We start from the raw sequence: 19,899 nt of genomic DNA, 5'->3' as shown, positions 1-19,899 counted from the left end.
TCTGTAACGTTTAACGCACGCAAGAGTTACAAGACGGCGGAGCTTAACCGTTCAATAACTAGCGTGCAGATAGTTTAAATCTCTGTAACGTTTATCGCACGCTAGCGTTGCAAGACGGCGGAGCTTAACCGTTCAATATCTAGCGTGCAGATTGATCACATCTCTGTAACGTTTAACGCACGCTAGCGTTTCAAATTTTGGATCATTGGAAAACTTCACTCATGGTTTCGAATGCGGTTTGAGAAACTCAATGATGCAACATTATTTCCTTGTTATGATAAATCACATGAATAAAGAATAAAGCGTATCTCTGCGGATGAAACCTTCTTTCATGTACATAAATGTAACATCAGTTCAACTCATTGTCAAGGTTTAGCGTTTCCGGTAATCTAGTTAAACAATTATGGACAGAAACGGCGAACAACACAAACTTTCCTTATGGACATTCTATGGAAGGTTTTTTTCTTTAATACTAAGTAACACGTAGACACACAATTACAAATGAATACGACCAAACAAAATTACTCGCATAAATGAATAAATAAATAAAAAATGAATAAATAAATAAGAGGAGATATGCCACGACAATGGATGCTTATATGTGCTCAACTTGCCGTGCTCGCTTTAGGTTTGTTGGATAAGTAAAACCCTTTTAATCATAAAAGTTCTAATATTAGACAAGAATTGTTATATACTACTGCTACTACTACTACTACTACTACTACTACTACTACTACTACTACTGCTACTACTGCTACTACTGTTACTACTGCTACTACTACTGCTACTGCTACTGCTACTGCTACTACTGCTGCTACTACTGCTACTGCTACTACTGCTACTGCTGCTGCTGCTGCTGCTGCTACTGCTACTGCTACTGCTGCTGCTACTGCTGCTGCTGCTGCTGCTGCTGCTGCTGCTACTACTACTACTACTACTACTACTACTACTACTACTACTACTACTACTACTACAACAACAACAACAACAACTACTACTACTACTACTACTACTCCTACCACTTTTCCTCCTCCCCCTCCTCCCCCTCCTCCCCCTTCTCCTCCTACTCCTACTACTACTTCTACTACCACCACTACTACTACTACTACTGCTACTGCTACTGCTACTGCTACTGCTACTACTACTACTACTACTACTACTACTACTACTACAACAACTACTACTACTACTACTACTACTTCTACTACTACTACTACTACTACTACTACTACTACTACTACTACTACTACTACTACTACTACTACTACTACTACTACTACTACTACTACTACAACTACTACTACTACTACTACTACTATTACTTCTACTTCTACTTCTACAACTACTACTACTACTACTACCACTTTTCCTCCTCCCCCTCCTCCTCCTCCTCCGCCTCCTCCAACTACAACTACTATTACTACTACTACTACTACTACTACTACTACTACTACTACTACTACTACTACTACTACTACTACTGCTTCTACTACTACTACAACTACTATTACTACTACTACTACTTCTACTACTACTACTATTACTGATGCCATAACTACTAATACACTACTCGACGAGTACTCTTTGTTTTAATTCCTTTTTATGTGTAATAATTGTAATGCTAAACAGATAAAATAAGTAGAAAATTCAATGCAATCTTTAATACTACTATGTTTATAAACATTCAGATAATTTCATATGTTTCATAGCTATAACCTGAGTGTCCAACCTATAGATAAACATATGATATTTCATTAGAATGCTTAAATAGAGTAATGATCGTTTGAGTCGTTATTGAGGGTGAGATGCTGGTAATTTGTTAACAACATCATTATCAGCTTTTGTTGACTACGTCTGTGCAGCCGGTAACCAGTATGGAACGATATCAGTGGTTGGACCCGCTTTTGTGAACAGGGAGGTAACACTGAAAGCGACACCGCTCTACCCTTGGAGATGTGAGGTAGAATCGAGGTACATAAAGGAAGGTGGCACACACTTACAACCAATGAATGGGCAAAATGTTACAACATGTTCGAAGGATGGGTCATTCTTTTTGAAATGGAGGGCTTCAATTAAATTCAACAGATCTGAATTCTACGCCGGATGTTCAACAAACGCAACGATTAGAACACGCATGGTACCTATACATATGAAAGGTAAACTAACGAAAACTGTTTAATGCGGTTACCCAAATCTAATGCCATAAAGTATGTGTGTTGTATTTTTGTTTCCTCCTTGTTTGTCATTTGGGGTTTTATTTTTTAAAGTCTTCTTACACAACAATGGGGGGTTGTTTGCCACCGTTGCCTATCCATGTAGTTTCGCGTGTACTCATATTGTTTTCTGGGCCCGTATTCACCAACACCTGCTTTTATTCTTTTCATTTTTATTTGAATAAAATAAACTCGTAAATTATAATAAGCTAAACATGTGGAAAGCTCCTGGATCGTTGTCTAATTAATTAGTTCACACAAATTTATTTAAATTCTGTTACAGATTATTCTGAAAATTCATTGTTAAAATCTGACAATTCGAAAGTTCTAAATTTCCACTTTACAGAGTTATTTGTGGTTATGGGCAAACACAAACAAAAATATCTCTTTTTCTGACATTTAAGTTAATAAATAAGGTATAATTAACAGATATTGTTGGAACATGTGGAGCTCTTGTGATTCTAAGTCCGGTTGCTGTTGGAGCACGCGTCGAACTTGGATATTTTCCGTCTGATTATTCTATACAGCACCAAACATACACGGGACGAAAATGGAAGAACAGCTTTATGGACATAGATCTACGAGCAGGGTCTTTCGAAGAGAAAAAAGTTTCTGAATATTTATACATATTGACTATATTTAGCTTTGGCGAAAGGCATGTAGAAACCTATAAGTTAAACTGCAATTCAGATAGCTACACGAATTCTGTGCAGCTTCATACTCCAGGTACCTTGCTTTTACTTCGTCGAATATTCTGACTTTTAAATACTGTTTTTCTTTGTTTTTGGTACATCAGTTTGGAATAAAAATGGACTATATAAGTGCAAGTAGGATGATTGATGGTTCCAGATAATAAATGCATGCACAGCAATGTGATAAACCATCAGTTTAGACTTGCATTTTGAGAGGTTATATGGTATTCCAAGTGATTTTAATGGTTTGTCGTTGTTGCTTTTCCCAGAGCGACCGAGTTACCCAGTAATCGGTCCACACTCCACAGACTTTAACACAACAGAATGCATTTATGTTTATGCAGGCTCCGATATGTATTGCAAAACTAATAATGGTACAGAACCCGTACAAGTAGTACTTTTACTGGACAATGATTCATTTGTTCTTTCTGAAGGCGAACGAAAGAAAGGATTGTACCGATTCCATTACGTTCATCAACATATGGATGGACTGTCAAGACGGAATGTGACATGTCAGGTTTCTAATGCAGCCCTTGAAACACCTTACGAAGAGGACGGCATTCTATGTAACGTGGGTAAGTAAATAGGTTACACATAATGACAAGCTATGATATGTTTTTCTGTGGAGGTTAAAATAATTACATATTGTATAATATTGAATGCTGTTAAATTATTGTATTTCATTTCCAAGGGAAGGTTACTTGCCCGTCCTTATAGTCCTGAATTCATTGATGGAGAAAGTAGGATAACAATATGTGAAGTGTGCAATGATATCCCCGCACCGGCAATAGAAATACACGTTGACAAAGTATAATTGGCTGTTTAATTATTGTGTTTCAATTCCAGAGGAAGGCGACCTGCCCGTGCTAATAGTTCCTGAATTCATTGATCGTGAAAGTTCGACAACAATATGTGAAGTGCGCAATGCCATCCCCGCTCCGGAAATAGAAATACACGTTGATACTGTATTACGAGCTGATGCTCAACAAACCGATTCATTTAATGGATCATCTCATACGTTTACAAGTTTAGCAAAGGTGACAAAGGTTAACAAAACGTGGAATGGAAAAGAAATGTGCTGCACCAGGAAAATCATATATGATATTGGTTTAACAGATAAGTCAGTCTGCAAACATATTAATAAGTAAGTTTAAGAGTAAAGGTTAGTAATGTTAAACGAGATAATGCATACCAAATAAACCTATAGTAAATGTTTGGATTATTGGAAGATACATGCTTAATGCAACTAGAGTGTGTATATACGACATATTTGTATTCTCTGAATAAAACAGTCACATTTATTAAAGAGTTAATCCTGTTCTGTTTTCAGATCCGCCGTCGGACCTTTCGATGTCGGTAAACAAAATACATGGATATAACAACAATGTTCATGTCTATTTCTTGTGAAATGAATGAATCAAATCCGCCTTGCACAATTGCACAATTGTATGGTCAAGTGGAACCGATAACATGCGATACATTCGAAGGAACAAACGGGCAAATGGTGACAGTGGGAAGTACCGTTCTGTTTCCAACGTGCTTATCAATGTTACTAAAGACATGGCTGGGACCATTACATGTGCAACAAGATGCGATCATTTCCCATCTCATTTAAATAGAAATTATACAGTATCGTTTCAAGGTACGCCCTCAGTCTTATTTATTTTTCGCCTTTCGTTCACACTCTCAAACAAACAAGACTGCTATTTTCATGTCCTTTCTTCTTCCGAAGGGATCCGTATTTCGGAATGTACTTTATATATAAGATATTTTAATATCTTTTATGCGATGTGTTTTTTTTACTTGTTACAGGAAAACGATAAAAGCAATCTAAGAATGTATGATAGTGATATTTTCTCTTAATTGTGTTTTCGTTTTACTTAATAACTTTCTCAATAATTTGTAATCTACATTTCAGGTGACCCGACTTTGATTTTGAACACGACATCACCTGTTCATTTATATCCCGCTATTACAGTGACCGTCAAATGTCTTGTTGATGATTACAATGCTATAGCACAATGGGCGTTTTGGTGGAAAGATGAAAATAGTACTGTTATGAAGACTTGTAACAAAACAGATGAATGCCTGTTAACACTTAGTTATGCGAGTTGGCAAAAACATATACACTTGCAACGCTTGGAAAACAAACGAGCTTCTGAGATATTCTTTGACTGTTATAAACACAATAACAGATGGTTCGTAATTAACAGCTCAAATATTGGTTACATTTTAATGGATGAAATGCCTTTGATGTTGTTGTTTTTAAATTAAACGATTTTATTTAAAACATAATATTGAAGGTAGGAACTCCCACGAAAATGACATTCATACATTTTCGCCAGCATTCATATTTCTTGTGCTTTCAATGTATTATTTAAGCATGACATTAGCAAACTGCAAACTTACATATGCAACTCATAATGAATCTAAACCTAATGTGATTGTTTTTGGATTTAAAAAAATAAATATTTCATTGATTAAAAAAACTGTTTGAGGTACGTTAGTTACCATTTTATTGAATATAAAACATGCAATTATTACATTGAAAGATGGACGGAACAATATAAACAAACTAGAGTACGTGTACAAGAAATGTTATCTAATTGCAGAAGCAACAACTAACCCTGCCGTAGTTGTAACCCAACAGTGGCATTCGGTCCTTTACGCCGTAGCTGGAATACTTCTAGTTTTACTTGTAACGACGTTTACAGTGCTTCTCATTCGTCGGTGCAAACCTCATGGTAATTGTTCTTATTGAAAATTAGACATTCAAATCAATAAAAAATTATCTGGTCATTTATCACAATACAATGAGTTATTGACCATCTAACTCGGTTAATCGAAACTAAATGTGAGCAATTTGCGATCGTCTACTTCCCGTTGACATTGTTTTACTCAGTCTTACTAAGGTAGACTCTTTTTTCATTTTACTTTGGCAGGAGGCATGCCATTGGTAATCAAATGGCGACTTTAACAAATTTTTCATTCTTGGGTATGTTAGTCACATGTATGTGAAGCGTGTGTTACTACACTGCTCAAATCAGCACATCTTTTCCATGCATACGAAACATCATGATTAAAGTTTGAAGATATTCAACCAGTTTGGCAGTATTTGTAATGACCATTAGCAGGACACTAGATCGAAGGGAAGATACACTTATTAAATGGATATTGCAAAACCAATGTCATTAAATTGATAATACAATTGAAGCTACAGAAACATATCAACAGACCGAGCTCTAGAAATACAATCGGAACACTTCGGTCATTATACATCGAAAACAATCCCGGATGTATGCTGGTATATAATAATAATAATAAGAAGAAGAAGAAGAAGAAGAAGAAGAAGAAGAAGAAGAAGAAGAAGAACAATGAATTGTATTGTTTGAACGTGTTATTTGTATTATCAAGTTCAAATTGATTCCCAGTGAAGTTTTTTATTGCACTAATAAATAATATTCCTCTGTATAAATAAAGTAAGTAAAGTCCTAAAGGTTTAACTACTGAATCCATATACGTTTAAGGTTGTTTTCGATGGAAAATGGCCGAAGTCTTCCTATTGCCAAGAAATCTACTGCTTTCCTTTTAATGGATATAAACTGCATATTACATAGCACACACATACTCACACCTAAGTTGATATCTATCAATATTCCTTGAATATACTAGCAGTGCATTTAGAGGAATCCAAATATTTTACAAGTCCATACTTGAATATTGTTTACCTCACAATGTCCACAAAAGAAATAAAATACACGAATAGTTGACGTTCGTTTGAGTGCAATGGCAAGTAGATGAGTGACATAATACCGTCGTGTCCTTTGCGAATACGAACATTTAATCATTTATATTTTGACACAGTATATGAAACGCTTCTACGCCCAAGAAGAACAGCAGTTAGAGAGCAAAGTATTCATATATTCACGCTATATAAATTTTTTGAGTATCCGATCTAAATTTTATTAGGAAGTCAGATGTTTGTAATTTGGAATTGTCATAATAATAGTTTTGCTTTCAGTTTAAGTGCGTTTATTGTTAGAACGTGTATATCTGAATTGTTCTTAATTGTTTGTTGTTGTATGTAGCTTTAATAGTTTTGCAGTTATACACGTGTATATATTAATTACAACGCTACTTGTAATACATGTCTAATAACTTGAGTCCAAATACTGTATGTTGAGTTATTACAGATAGAGCCTCTCAAATATCGGGCTCATTTATTCAGTCGTTAGGTCGACGCGGTGCGATGTACATATGCTAATAAACTCATGTACCTTTAATACCGTTGTTCCTTAAATGGCGATTATAACAAACCTTTTTAAAAATAATTTACAGAATTACAGATCTATTCACCAATAATTACCTCTTCGTAGATAGACACCTTAACTACTAGACCACACATATCCTCAAAATGGCATCGCAGAAACATGCTCATAGAATGACATTTAAATACGTTTTTATAATGTATAAGGCATGTCGTGTTGCCTTTCCAAATATCAGCATTAAAAGCCACCGTTGTGTTTGTCTTTGCATATATAACAGCATTGCAAAAAAGGCTGTCTTAAATAAAATAAAATCTTACATGCCATTCCGAACTCGTGCTTGCATTCTCGCTGATATTCACATTCATTACATCCTCGTGCTATTTACATTTCATTCCAAACTTGCACTTGTATGCTTGCTGATATACACATTGATCACATCCTCGTGTAATCGTACATGTCATTCAAAACATGCACTTGTATGCTTGCTGATATATACATTTGTAACTTCATCGCGCTATTTATTAATATTTTATTTAAACATGGTACTCGCCTTGAAATGTGTCCATAACTTTTGTTTTACACCTAACTTTTACTTGAATCTTACAACGAGGGATAAATATCTTATTCAATATTTTGTAGAAAATTGCATACCTGTTTTTTGCACTGAACCATCCGGATTACAGACTTATTCGGACAATGTACGAACAAAAGTAAAATCTGTATCGTATTTCAGGCTTAAACTAAGCAAATCTCCGTGTAACGAAAGTCATGCGGGTAAATTTTGTTACATTGTTGATTCTCTGCGCCTATTTTAAAGATAGAACCTTAACATTAACCACCGGTCAATGCCGAATTTATGGGTTGCTGTATGAAAACATGTTTTATTTGACTGTTTGTAGTTGTAGGCTAGACGATGTTAACCTCGTTCTATCTTCGGTTCGCATTGGCAACTATATCAGTGTGTGTATACCACGTGATATATTACGTCATAACTGCTACATCGAAAAGGAACATTTTGCTTCGAATGAAGATTAAAAACAAAGATTACTTATTTTTTCACCATTTTAAATGAAATAAAGGGCAGTCTACGCCGCTTAAGGAGCTTTTTCGTTTTATTACCGGAGTCTAATAAGGTAATTAGATTTCCTATTTCCAAAATTATGTTTTGACAGTGCAACGTCAGGCGGTGGTTTAGTGAAAAGGTTTGTTGAAGTGTTTTAGGAAACTAAAATCTCAAATAAACTCTGGTGAAAGAACGAAGATCTTTGTTTAAAGTCTTCATTCGAAGTAAAATATTGCTTTTGGAGGGAGCAATTTATCACATAGTATACACACACTTTATATCAAAACAAGACTAACGACGATGCACATACGCTTTAGTAAATTTTAATTTGTGCACATCTGTGCTTAAAAGACAAGTTGGTGAAACCTTGTGAACGATATGTTTTCAGAAAAGAAAACAAACACATATATCATAGTTTCACATGTTTTAAATATCGCAAAAAACATATAGCGAAAACATGATTAACCTTAAGAATTGGGGGTAAACCGGTTTACTAGATCGCAAAATTACATTGTCCCGATATTGCACAATTCAACACAGAGGCCTGTTATAAGTCCGCATCAACTTGAATACAATCAAGAAAAACTACACTCACAGTCAAAAACTCGGTGTTGAAATCGTTGTAACCCTCTGAAAATACCTCGAGATTACGAACATTCGATATGACCGAAATACATAACATGTCTCTACAAACTCTACGCATTCAAAAAAGTTCGACATAGCCAGAATATTGAGATATCAGAGTTCGACATAGCGGGTTTTGACTGTATTATTAACTTTAAGAGTTAAGTATTCAACGAGAAGATACCTACACTTGTATTAAGTGATAATGAATACAAAAGAACTATCAATGCTGATTCTTTCCAGATACGAAACAAAATTACCTAAACACCCATCTAATAACACAAATCGTCTAAGATTTAAAGGTTTAAAACTATGGTCTCATATGAATGTAATAATATGAACATTGTACGAAAAGAGGCAGAATATATAATCAGATAAAAACACAATTGTATTAAGTTTGGAAAACAGGTAAGACAGCACGAGGAAATAATTAATGTGAATATCAGTAAGCCTACAAGTACAAGTTTGTAATGACAGGTAAGAGAGCATGGGCAAGTGACTAATGTGTATATCAGAAGCCTACAAGAACAAGTTTGGAAAAACATAAACGATAGCGCGAGAATGTGATCAAAGTGAATAATCGAAAGTCTTCAAGTACAAGTTTGGAATGACGTGGAAGAGCACGAGGAAGTGACAAATTTGTATATCAGTAAGTCTTTAATACACGTTTGGAATATCATAAACGAAAGCTCGAGCATCTGATCAAAGTGAATATTAGCATAAATACAAGTTTGGAATGACGTGTAAGCACGAGGTCCAGTGGTTAAGGTGTCTATCTACAAAGATGAAATAATTGGTGAATATATTTCTAATGGTGTAAATAACTTTTCACCAGTAACATCTTATTCACCATTAAAGGAACCATTAAAGGAACAACACTATTTAAGGCACATGAGTATATTAGCATACGTACATTGCACAACGTCCAGCTCACGACTTAACAAATGAAACCGATATTTGAGGGGCTCTGTCTGTTATTATTCAAGATACACTATTATACTGAAGTAATTGGACATAAATTACAAGTAGCGTTATGTTCACATATACACGTGTACAACTGCAAAGCTAGTATAGCTTCATACGACAACACACAGTTAAGAACAATATACACACACACACACACACACGCACACGCACACGCACACGCGCACACACACACACACACATTCTAACAAAAAACAACACTGAAACTGTAAGCGAAATAATAATGATAACGAGAATTCCAAAATACTAAATTCTGACTACATAAATATTGGGATAGGAGACTCAAATAGCATAGAAATTGTAAATATAATTTGCATCGGGTTCGTTTATCCGACACGTTTATCTCGGTGGTCGGTTAGGGTATTCACATTTTCGTAGTGGCAAACATTGTCGTATAAACGGTCTTCGGTTTCTTCCATATCCACAAGTGATGGTACATGTGTATTCTCGATTGTACTTGCAGACACATCTCCCTACAAATGTAAATAAACTGTTTTCAATCAAACGAATATAAACACTGTGAAATTCCTAATCCTTTTTTAATAATTTAAGAAATAAGACTATCGAGTACACGATTACACACTTGTTGCAAGAAAATGCATGGTTAAAAGCCACTAACAATTTCAGCTACAATCGGTGTAACGATTATACCTCGCTCTGATCATGTCTTTGCTCTTACCAAAACCTAAAGGGTCATTTATGTAGACGGTGAGACGATGTATTTGAATAAGTGTTTTAAACAAGAATCAATTGCAAGTTCACGGTTTCAAACGCTTTCTTATTAACATTGTTACAATGATAACTTAAATCGGGATTTCTAAGGTGCACCAATATAATTATTATAGTTCATTACATTAGATTGTTATACATAACAGGAATCTTACTAGATTGTGAAGGGCAGTTGTATCCAAATTAGGTTGAACAACATCATGCACATGCAAATGCTGCTCTCTAACGACAGTTCTTCTTCGGCATAGAATCGTTTCAGACTCTGTATCAAATATATAAATAATTTTATAAATCATGTATTTACGGTTTTCTTGGAACTTAAAACAAAATAAAACATTTGTAATTTGCTAAGGACTAGACGGCATTCTACTTCTCACTGAATGCAATTGCACACAAGTGAATGTCAAAAATTAAATTATTTTACTTATCTTGTGGACATGGTGAGATAAACAATATTCGAGAATAGCGTTATAGAATGAGTTGATTTCTCTGATTGTATTGCTGATATATCCAAGGATTATTGATGCACATTAACTTGGAGTATTTGTGTGCAATATCGTATGTTTTATTATTATTATCATTATTATTATTATATACCGGCAAACATCCGAGGATGTTTTAAAAAGGAAAATGGCAGGAACGTTCCGATTAGATTTCCTGGTTGCTTAACATGTGACTTTCATCGTATAATCGATTTGATGACATTGGTTTTGCAATATCAATTTAACAGAATTAACAGAGTTTGTGCTGATTTGAGCATTGTAGTGGCCACACGGATCACATATATAGAGAGACTACACTAATTAAAGGCTTAAATTTCTTAAAGTTGATAGTTGATTACCAATGGCATGCCTCCTGCCACAGTTAAATAAGAAATGAGTCTACCCTCGTTGAGTAAAAACAATGTCAACCGGAAGACAGCGATCACAAATTGTTCAACTTGAGTTTCGACCTAGAAATGAACTAGACAATAATTGTCAATTAATTAAATGATTGTGAACAGTACGTTTGGTATTGACTGCAATGTGTACTTTTCAATCTGAACAATTACCATGATGTTTGCATCGACGAAAGAGAAGCACGGTAAACGTCGTTCCAAGTAAAGCTGGAAGAATTCCAGCTACGGCGTAAAGGATCGAATGCCACTGTTCGGTTACAGCTAGTGCAGGGTTGGTTGTTACTTCTGTAAAAAGATAGCATTCGCTGTACACGTACTTCTGTTTGGTTATTAGGGTATTATTATTATATTGTTTCTTCCTTCATTTAATGCATTTATTACATGTCTAATATTTAATAGAATGCCAACTAACGTACTTTGATTTTTAATTAAAAAAACCAACAACAATCAGATTAGGTTGAGCTTCATACAGATTTGCATATGAAGTTTTGCAGTTTGCTTAAGACATTCTTAATAAGCACATTGAAAGTAGCGATCTCATTTAATTCACGTTTCTTCATGTTATCTGCGGATTGCATTGACTCCGTAAAACATCTAAATATAGTGACATTGCTAAGAGACATTAAGTTGGAAATTGTCTCCTATTTGGAAGGTATAAATCACAAAAATAAACCACAGTCGTTTACTGTGTGGATTTTAACATTGTTTTCAACGAACTTGCTCTCTCAACCAAACTGAATGTTAAGAATTATTAACCAGCTAAAAAGAGTTAATAAAAAATAAGGGATGCAAAGTGGCACAATACCATTTTCATTTATCGTGGTATTGACGACATACTAATTGATGCCTCGTTTCGGTATAATTTAAAAGTGAATATTCGAATCGTTATATACAAACCCTTTGTCATTGAGCTTAAAACTGCCAATGATGTTAAGAGAAAACGACTGATACTATACATTTCAACGTAGATTAAAACATATTTATACTAAATGGTCTTAACCCATCCTAAATGAAAGATGTGAAAGATATGGAAATATATGATGAACATATCAGTCAGTGTCGGCTTTAGTAGGTGAACGAAAGTAAAAAAATAAGATCGAGTACGTACCTGCAAACATACTTGCAAAAAAGAAAATTGCCAAAAACTAACATAAAATTGTATTCGTTGTGTACATTGAAGTTTATTTACTGATGTTTAACATCGCTTACGACACATGTATCTTTCGCAGTTTTTGCGTATTTTACTATTCAAAATCTACTGAGTTTGTCTACCACGTAAATACCAGTAAATTAAAAAATAGCGTCGTTAATTGTATTTGTGTACTATTCCCGTGACTTTCACATGCTACACACAGACTATAAACCACTGTGCGCTATTTTAAACGAGTAAACTCAGCTGAGACGGCGACAAAATATTTTTTATCATGTGAAGTGATGTATTATCGGTATCATATAAGCTCGTATTGATAATTTTAGGCTTGCTTTGAGGAAATACTGTATCTACGGATTTTGGTATCATCTGGTGGCTAGTTCCTTTAAATTAGGTGGATTTTTATAATAATACAAAGTTAATAATTTCAAATGATTGACCAGTTCGAATGTAGGTGCATTTTATATAACTATTATGTCCAATTGGACCGTTTTGGTATATTTGATTATTTAATTGTTCTCATTATTCAGTTGCATGCAATGCATGTTCAACAAGATCGACAGAATGCCATACGTTTCTAACATTTAACTACTTTATACTCGAAACCGATCAAATATAGATTTAACTTACCTTTCATACTAATGTTTTTGCATACTGACACATCTGTTAAACCAAAACTGTACGTGCTTTTCCTGGTGCAGCACATTTGCTTTCCATTCCATGTTTTGTTAGCGTTTGCAATCGTTGCTGTGCTGGTAAACGTATGAGAAGATATATTAAATAAATCGATTTGTTGAACATCTGCTAGCAAGACGTTGTCAATGTGAAATTCAATAACCGGAGCTGGAATAGCATTGCGCACTTCACAAATTGATGTAGAACTTTCTCCATGAAGGAATGCGGGAACTGTGAGAAAAGGCAGGCTTCCTTTCTCTGGAAATCAAACACAATGAATTAACAGCATTCGATAGTATATACGATCCAATAATTTTAACCTCTACAAATCAACGAATCAAAGCTTGTAAGTATGCATATCCTAATTGCGTACCTACGTTACATAGAATGCCATGCACTTCATAGGGTGTTTCAAGGGCTGCATTAGAAACCTGACATGTCACATTCCGTCTTGACAGTCCAGCAATTTGTTGATGGACGTTATTGATTCGGTACAACCCTCTGTTCTGTTTGCTTTCAGGAAGAACAAATGAATCATGTCCAAGTATAAGTAATACTTTAACAGGTTCTGATCCATTGTTAGTTTTGCAATATACATCGGAGCCTGCATACTGGTAAATGCATTGTGTTGTGTTAAAGTCGGGGTACTGTGGACCGAGGACTGGATAACTCGGTCGCTCTGAAAAATAACACAACTCATTAAAATCATTTTGCATATGACAACATATTTTCAAGTGCTGATGAAAATGTACTTTACATTACTGCTTATGTAATTATCATTGTTACATTTATATTACTCATGTTTTAATTTCAAGCCTACATAATAAACTAATTGCCGGAATTATTGATGATTTACAATTAAGGTACCTGAAATATAAAGCTGCACAGGTTCCGTGCTATCCACTGCATTGCACTCTAAACTATATGATCCCTCGTCTCTTTCATTAAAGTGGAATATAGTTAATATGTACAAATATTCAGATACTATTTCCTCTACATAATGATGGCCGTTGTGAAACTGTATATTTTCGATGTTTTTCTTCCATAATCGTCTATGTAATGTATGTGGCGATATAGCAGCGTCAGACGGAAAATATCCTAGTTTGACGTCGGCGCCGCGAAAAACCGGGCTAAGAAGAACGACAGCCCCACATTGGCGAGGAATATCTGTATATTATAACTTAAATAATGTATTATTATAACAAAACATTTGTCTACCTTATGTTCATTGATAGCAAAAACAATACGCAATATACACCTTAACACCTTAATTCTAAGAGGCTTCAAATAAAACCCAATTAAAAAGTAAACAAAAATGTACTAAACACTTTAAATTTTACTTTGATAATAAGTGTGAAGTATGATATTGGTTAATATCTTGGAATGTTAGTCGTTATTTACCCTTCATATTTAACTGTATTAAGCGTGTTCTTATTGTTGTGTTTGTTGAACATCCGGCGTAGAATTCAGATCCGTTGTATTTATTCAAAGCGTTCCATTTCAAAAAGAATGACCCATTCTCCGAATATCTTGTAACATTTGGCCCATTCATTGTTTGGAATCGTGTGTCACCTTCCATTATGTATTTCCATTCTACCTCACATCCCCAAGGGTAGAACGGTGTTACTTTCAGGGTTACCTCCCTGTTCACAAAAACTGGCCCGACCAAAGATATCGTTCCATAATTGTTCTCTGCTGCACAGAAGTAACCAATAAGAGCTGAAATATCGGATGGGAGCCACAATGTATCCACAAAGATAGCACATGATGAATGAATGGAATATTAATATCGTTATTTTAATCAACGCAGGAGTTAGGGTTTGCAATTGAAAAAAAAACACACACGTCAGGAATCGATATTCAATCCGACATTAAAATAAAACAACAACACGTAAAATAGCAATGCCCGACTTTTGACCATGATTGCCATACAAATCGATGCTAATTCGATATATAACAGGCTGGTCATTTAGCTCGTCTGCCACTTCGATTGTTGAGTTTATAACTCATTCAGGTACTAAGACGAGTTCTAAAAACGATTTCAAAATATTGTATCAATTGCATGGAGTATATTTCGTTGTTTCAGTTTAAGATATGCAATATATTTCACCGATTGAGCACCAAAAGTAATATGACACAGGTGGTTTTGCCACAAGCGAAATATTTACTTTTGTATTCTTAACCCGATATAAAAAAAATCTTTTTATTCCATGCCTATAATTTAACAAAAGCACAATTCAATTGATATTAAATAGGACAATTTTAACCAAATAACGTCATACTGGAACCGAAATTTAATGACAACATTGCATGTTATTCCCGGCATTTAAAGTGTTTATGTTACTATTGTAACAATGAAACAATTAAACTCTGAGAAAAAAGTGAAATTACTTTTTCGATTAACTCAGTGTTTTAAACGATGAGTTTATCGAGATATAATGCACCGTTATATTTCAATAAACCACCAGAACACATTAAACAAACCTACTTTCGCTTCTAGCATAACTGCTAGTACTCGTCGTCTACTTTACATTCTTTTACCATAGACCCTCATCCAAGTTTGAAGAACGCGAGAACTACAAAAGTAAAAAATTGACATAACTTATATAATATCAGTTGTTAGAAAAACAAACGAACAACTTACCGAAACCAGAAATCAAATGATACCGACAATACTTATCCATTTCACCTGCGCGTTCATGTACGACATTGCAATAACCTAAAGCAACATATTCATAAATGTTGGGAGCCAGGAATGTGTCACGAACTAGTTCTATCATACGTGGATTCTACTCCGCATTGTTTCATTAAAAATAATTGTCCGAAGGTCGCAATTGTTTTAAAGGAACCACAATAGTATATGTAACAACACAATACAAAAACCACACAATATCATTTTTATCGCTGGTTGTTGAACTTTTACTTTCAGTGGACAATGACCGGAAATGTTTATAGTCGAAAAACAATGCACAAACAAAAAAGCAATAAAGCATTTGATTAATCACCGTTGAGCAAATAATTTAATAGGAACAGAAATTGCACCAGGATTAAGCAAAATAATGTTAAAAGTCACAAGGTTACATGACACATTGATACTTATTAAACGAGACTAACAACGCCACATGGCAATAGACGAAGGTTCCATAAACTTTTTAATGTCAATATAAATGTGTTGAAACAGTGGTTGTGTTACCGTCTTGGACGCTCAGTGAATCAATATTGCACCTGGGATGGGATTAAACTGGTAAACATAATCATGTCTACAACTATTGTCCAACCTCTTATGAATTACTCAAACAAAATATGTCAGTCTAAGTGAATGAAATTGTGAGGTTTTGAATTCAATATTTGAATCTTAAACAAGAAACGCCGAAATGCGACGAAACAAGGTTTTTAATGATTGACAGAAGAAATTCAGCCTGTGTCTGTTTTCTTTGTTTAATAACAGTGGCCCTGACCCTAGGGACCCCAAAAGCAATCCCATGAAAGGAATCCGTTAACTCTTCCTTTACACCAAGTTTGGTCAAGATATGCCAACCCTAACTAAAGTTATTCAGTTTCAACCAGTTTTCTGTTTTTAGTAACATTGACCTTATCCTTGAATCTAGGGACCCAAAACGCAATCCCAAAAAAGTTCATAAGCTCTTATTTTATACCAAGTTGGGTCAAGAGATGTCAATCCTAACTATATTATTCAGTTTACACCGTTTTCCTATTTTTACTAACAGTAGACTTGACATTGACGCTAGGGACCACAAACGCAATCCCATGAAAGATATCAATAAAGTCTTCCAAAAAGTTTGGTCAAGATATGTAAACCCTGACTAAAGTTAATCAGTTTCAACCATTTTTTACAGTGACCTTGACCCTAGGGACGCCAAACGCAATCCCGCGAAAGGTATCCATAAACTCTTCCTTAATTCCAAGTTTGGTCAAGATATGTGGACCCTGACTAAAGTTATTCAGTTTCAACTGTTTTTCTATTTTTAGTAACAGTGACATTGACCTTGACCCTAGGGACCCCAAACGCAATCCCGTGAAAGGTATCCATATTTTTTTCCTTTATACCAAGTTTGGTCAAGATTTGTGGACCCTAACAAAAGTTAATTAATTTTAACCGTGTTTCTGTTTTAAGTAACAGTGACCTTGACCCTAGGGTCCCAAAACGCAATCCCATGAAAGGTATCCATAAACTGTTCCTATAGACTAAGTTTAGTTAAGATATGTCAACTCTTACTAAAGTTATTCAGTTTCAACCGTTGTTCTATTATTAGTAACAGTGACCTTGACCATAGGGACCCCAAACGCAATCCCGTGAAAGGTCTCCATAAACACCTCCCATAGACCAAGTTTGGTCAAGGTATGTCAACCCTTACTAAAGTTATTCAGTTTCATAGGTGAGTTTGACGCCGCCTGGCCGCCCTGCCGCTCGGCCCGCCCGAACAACGAGGTTCGTCAAACTAATAACCAGGTTTCACTATCGGAAAACCTGGTTAAAAATAACTTCGGAAAGCGATTTTGAAAAGTTACTTTCCGATGGCATTTTTTTAAATACAATGCTCTAGGCCTTTTGGATATTTTACTGATGGATATAAAACAACTTTGGGCAAGAACCCTATTGTAATGAAATAAAATGCTTCGAACACACTTTGGGAGTACAGTCAAACCGCTATCAAATTAGTTGTACCTCGTTTGACAGAATTTCCTTTGCTTTCGTCTATACATTAAGCCCCATATCGGATCGTTACAAGACGGCGGAGCTTGATCGTTCAATAACTAGCGTGCAGATAGATAATATCTCTGTAACTTTTAACGCATGCCAAAGTTACATTTTTATCTCTGAGAGTCTTTTTGACAGCGGAAAAGCTTTAGTGAATTTTAGTTTGTTTGCATTAATTCTTAATGTTTAATCGACCATAAATACAGAAATACCTATACATTGTTCCTCATATGAGTACATTTTAAGATCTCAAACGGAATAAAGGTCTTATTACGTATGTGGGTTACATTCCTTGAATATTTCACTGAAAGAAATACAATTTCATTCTTATATTAATATTAACAGACAATACTGACATTATGATGACCTTTATGCATATGATATTATCGATGATTAATGGCGGGGATATCTGTTTTCGAAACGAGTTGTGCATTGTCGGTCACCTTAATTTGGCGATGGTTGACTCTGATTTAATTTTAAATGTCGTTTAATAATCAACGTACAAGACTAATTTTATATTGTCATAAAATATATATGTTAGTGTAAGAGTTAGGTAGTTGTACACGGCTGCTGACTTATTTAAATATTTATTTTAATATGTGTCTTCTACCGCATGTTAAATATATACGCCACGTTTGATTCTTTTAGATTTTAACAGATTCGCTTTTCAGGAAATTTGATATCAATAGGAAATGCTCTTGATTCTCGCTTAAAATAAAAATAATATAATTTTGTGGCTTTACGTTCGATGACACGTTTTAAAGACTTAACACTGTGCTTGAAATATGACGCACAAAGAATGTCAACAAACATCCAGTTGCTGAGAAAGCTGTACAAGAACTTGAAAGTGAACTTGTTTAGTTTAAACCAGGTGGGGATCATGTCTCAAATTTAGGTTTATCTATCTATGTTGCTTGGCTCAACTCGCGTTTACGTAAATCAGGTCTCTCCTTGCGGGAGCTGTAAACACATAGATCTCAGTTAACGCACGACCAAATACCAGTTTCAGATCAGGACATCATTCTTAAACAACAAAAATCATGCATATAGTGAAAAATAAAAGCGGACTGGAGAATCTACAAGCCAGTCGGATTACGTTCGTGTCGCTGACCTAGTGTATCTTTATTCCGACAAAAGCAAACTTAAGGTTTGAAACAGATATCTCGTTGTATCGTGTGATATGGAGTGGTGTTTTATTAACCAATTCTTCGGAAATCAAATCCACGCTAGTTCTTATAAAATGAAGCAAAGTGAGTGTTACCCATTACCGAGTGATATCAATCTACGGATCGACAAATAATTCATGCAGATTCTGATAATGAGTCGGTCTTCGAGTGTGAACCGCAGTGCTGTGACTCCCAACCAGCAGCGCCGGCTGAAATTCGAACAAGGTTGACTAACCCCGAACGTCCGCCTTATTCTGCAGGTCTAGTTCCAATCGTCATTAGTCAGCCTAATATACTACAACCATCTGAAGTTGACGAACCGCAATCATCTCCACATGAAAAAGATAAACCCCTATTTGGTTCTGATATCATGTCTAGACCTAAACGCCCAAGAAGGCACCCTACATATCTTTCTGATTTTGTACTGTGAAATTAGCTTAACATACACTGGGTTTTATTAGAACTGAGACTTTTGGTCAGGATTTACACTTATTAATGCCTTTTGGTTACTTTTGTAGCGAGAGAAACTTATCCTCAAAACATATTTATTTCATTTTATTGTATCATGCGTATAAATAATGCGTTCTTTCTATTCATTTAACAGCTGAAGTCACTTGTTAAAAGTGATTGTATTGTGATTATTTTTTTTTTCTGCATTTTTTTGCCGAATTACCATACTGATTTCGGATTATAGATGTTGTTTTTGTATTTACTAAG

General features: G+C 35.0%; 1 protein-coding gene across 1 annotated transcript; it reads right to left on the bottom strand.

Annotated features, from left to right (window-relative positions):
• Window positions 1-8,727: 8,727 nt before the first annotated feature.
• LOC128203384 (uncharacterized) lies at window positions 8,728-16,043 on the bottom strand. The gene is made up of 8 exons (XM_052904789.1): window positions 15,941-16,043; window positions 14,698-15,015; window positions 14,164-14,463; window positions 13,670-13,975; window positions 13,252-13,554; window positions 11,625-11,756; window positions 10,729-10,835; window positions 8,728-10,317 (listed from the first exon to the last, which is right to left on the bottom strand). The coding sequence occupies exons 1-8, from the start codon at window positions 15,978-15,980 to the stop codon at window positions 10,171-10,173; spliced, it is 1,653 nt and encodes a 550-aa protein (XP_052760749.1). The 5' UTR covers window positions 15,981-16,043; the 3' UTR covers window positions 8,728-10,170.
• Window positions 16,044-19,899: the final 3,856 nt, after the last annotated feature.

Source organism: Mya arenaria, chromosome 9 (assembly GCF_026914265.1).
Source record: "Mya arenaria isolate MELC-2E11 chromosome 9, ASM2691426v1".
Taxonomy (NCBI): Eukaryota; Metazoa; Mollusca; class Bivalvia; order Myida; family Myidae; genus Mya; species Mya arenaria.
Note: the sequence above shows the minus strand (reverse complement) of the source record. Positions and strands in the feature narration are given on the sequence as shown.

What these genes read in the sequence shown, in the direction of transcription:
- LOC128203384 (XM_052904789.1), bottom strand. Translation starts at nt 15,980, where the DNA reads ATGGATAAGTATTGTCGGTATCATTTGATTTCTGGTTTCG. An exon ending in TCATTTGATTTCTGGTTTCG is followed by an intron (nt 15,016 to 15,940) that starts GTAAGTTGTTCG and finishes CCGATATTTCAG; the next exon opens with CTCTTATTGGTTACTTCTGT. An exon ending in TGTGCAGCTTTATATTTCAG is followed by an intron (nt 13,976 to 14,163) that starts GTACCTTAATTG and finishes GTTATTTTTCAG; the next exon opens with AGCGACCGAGTTATCCAGTC.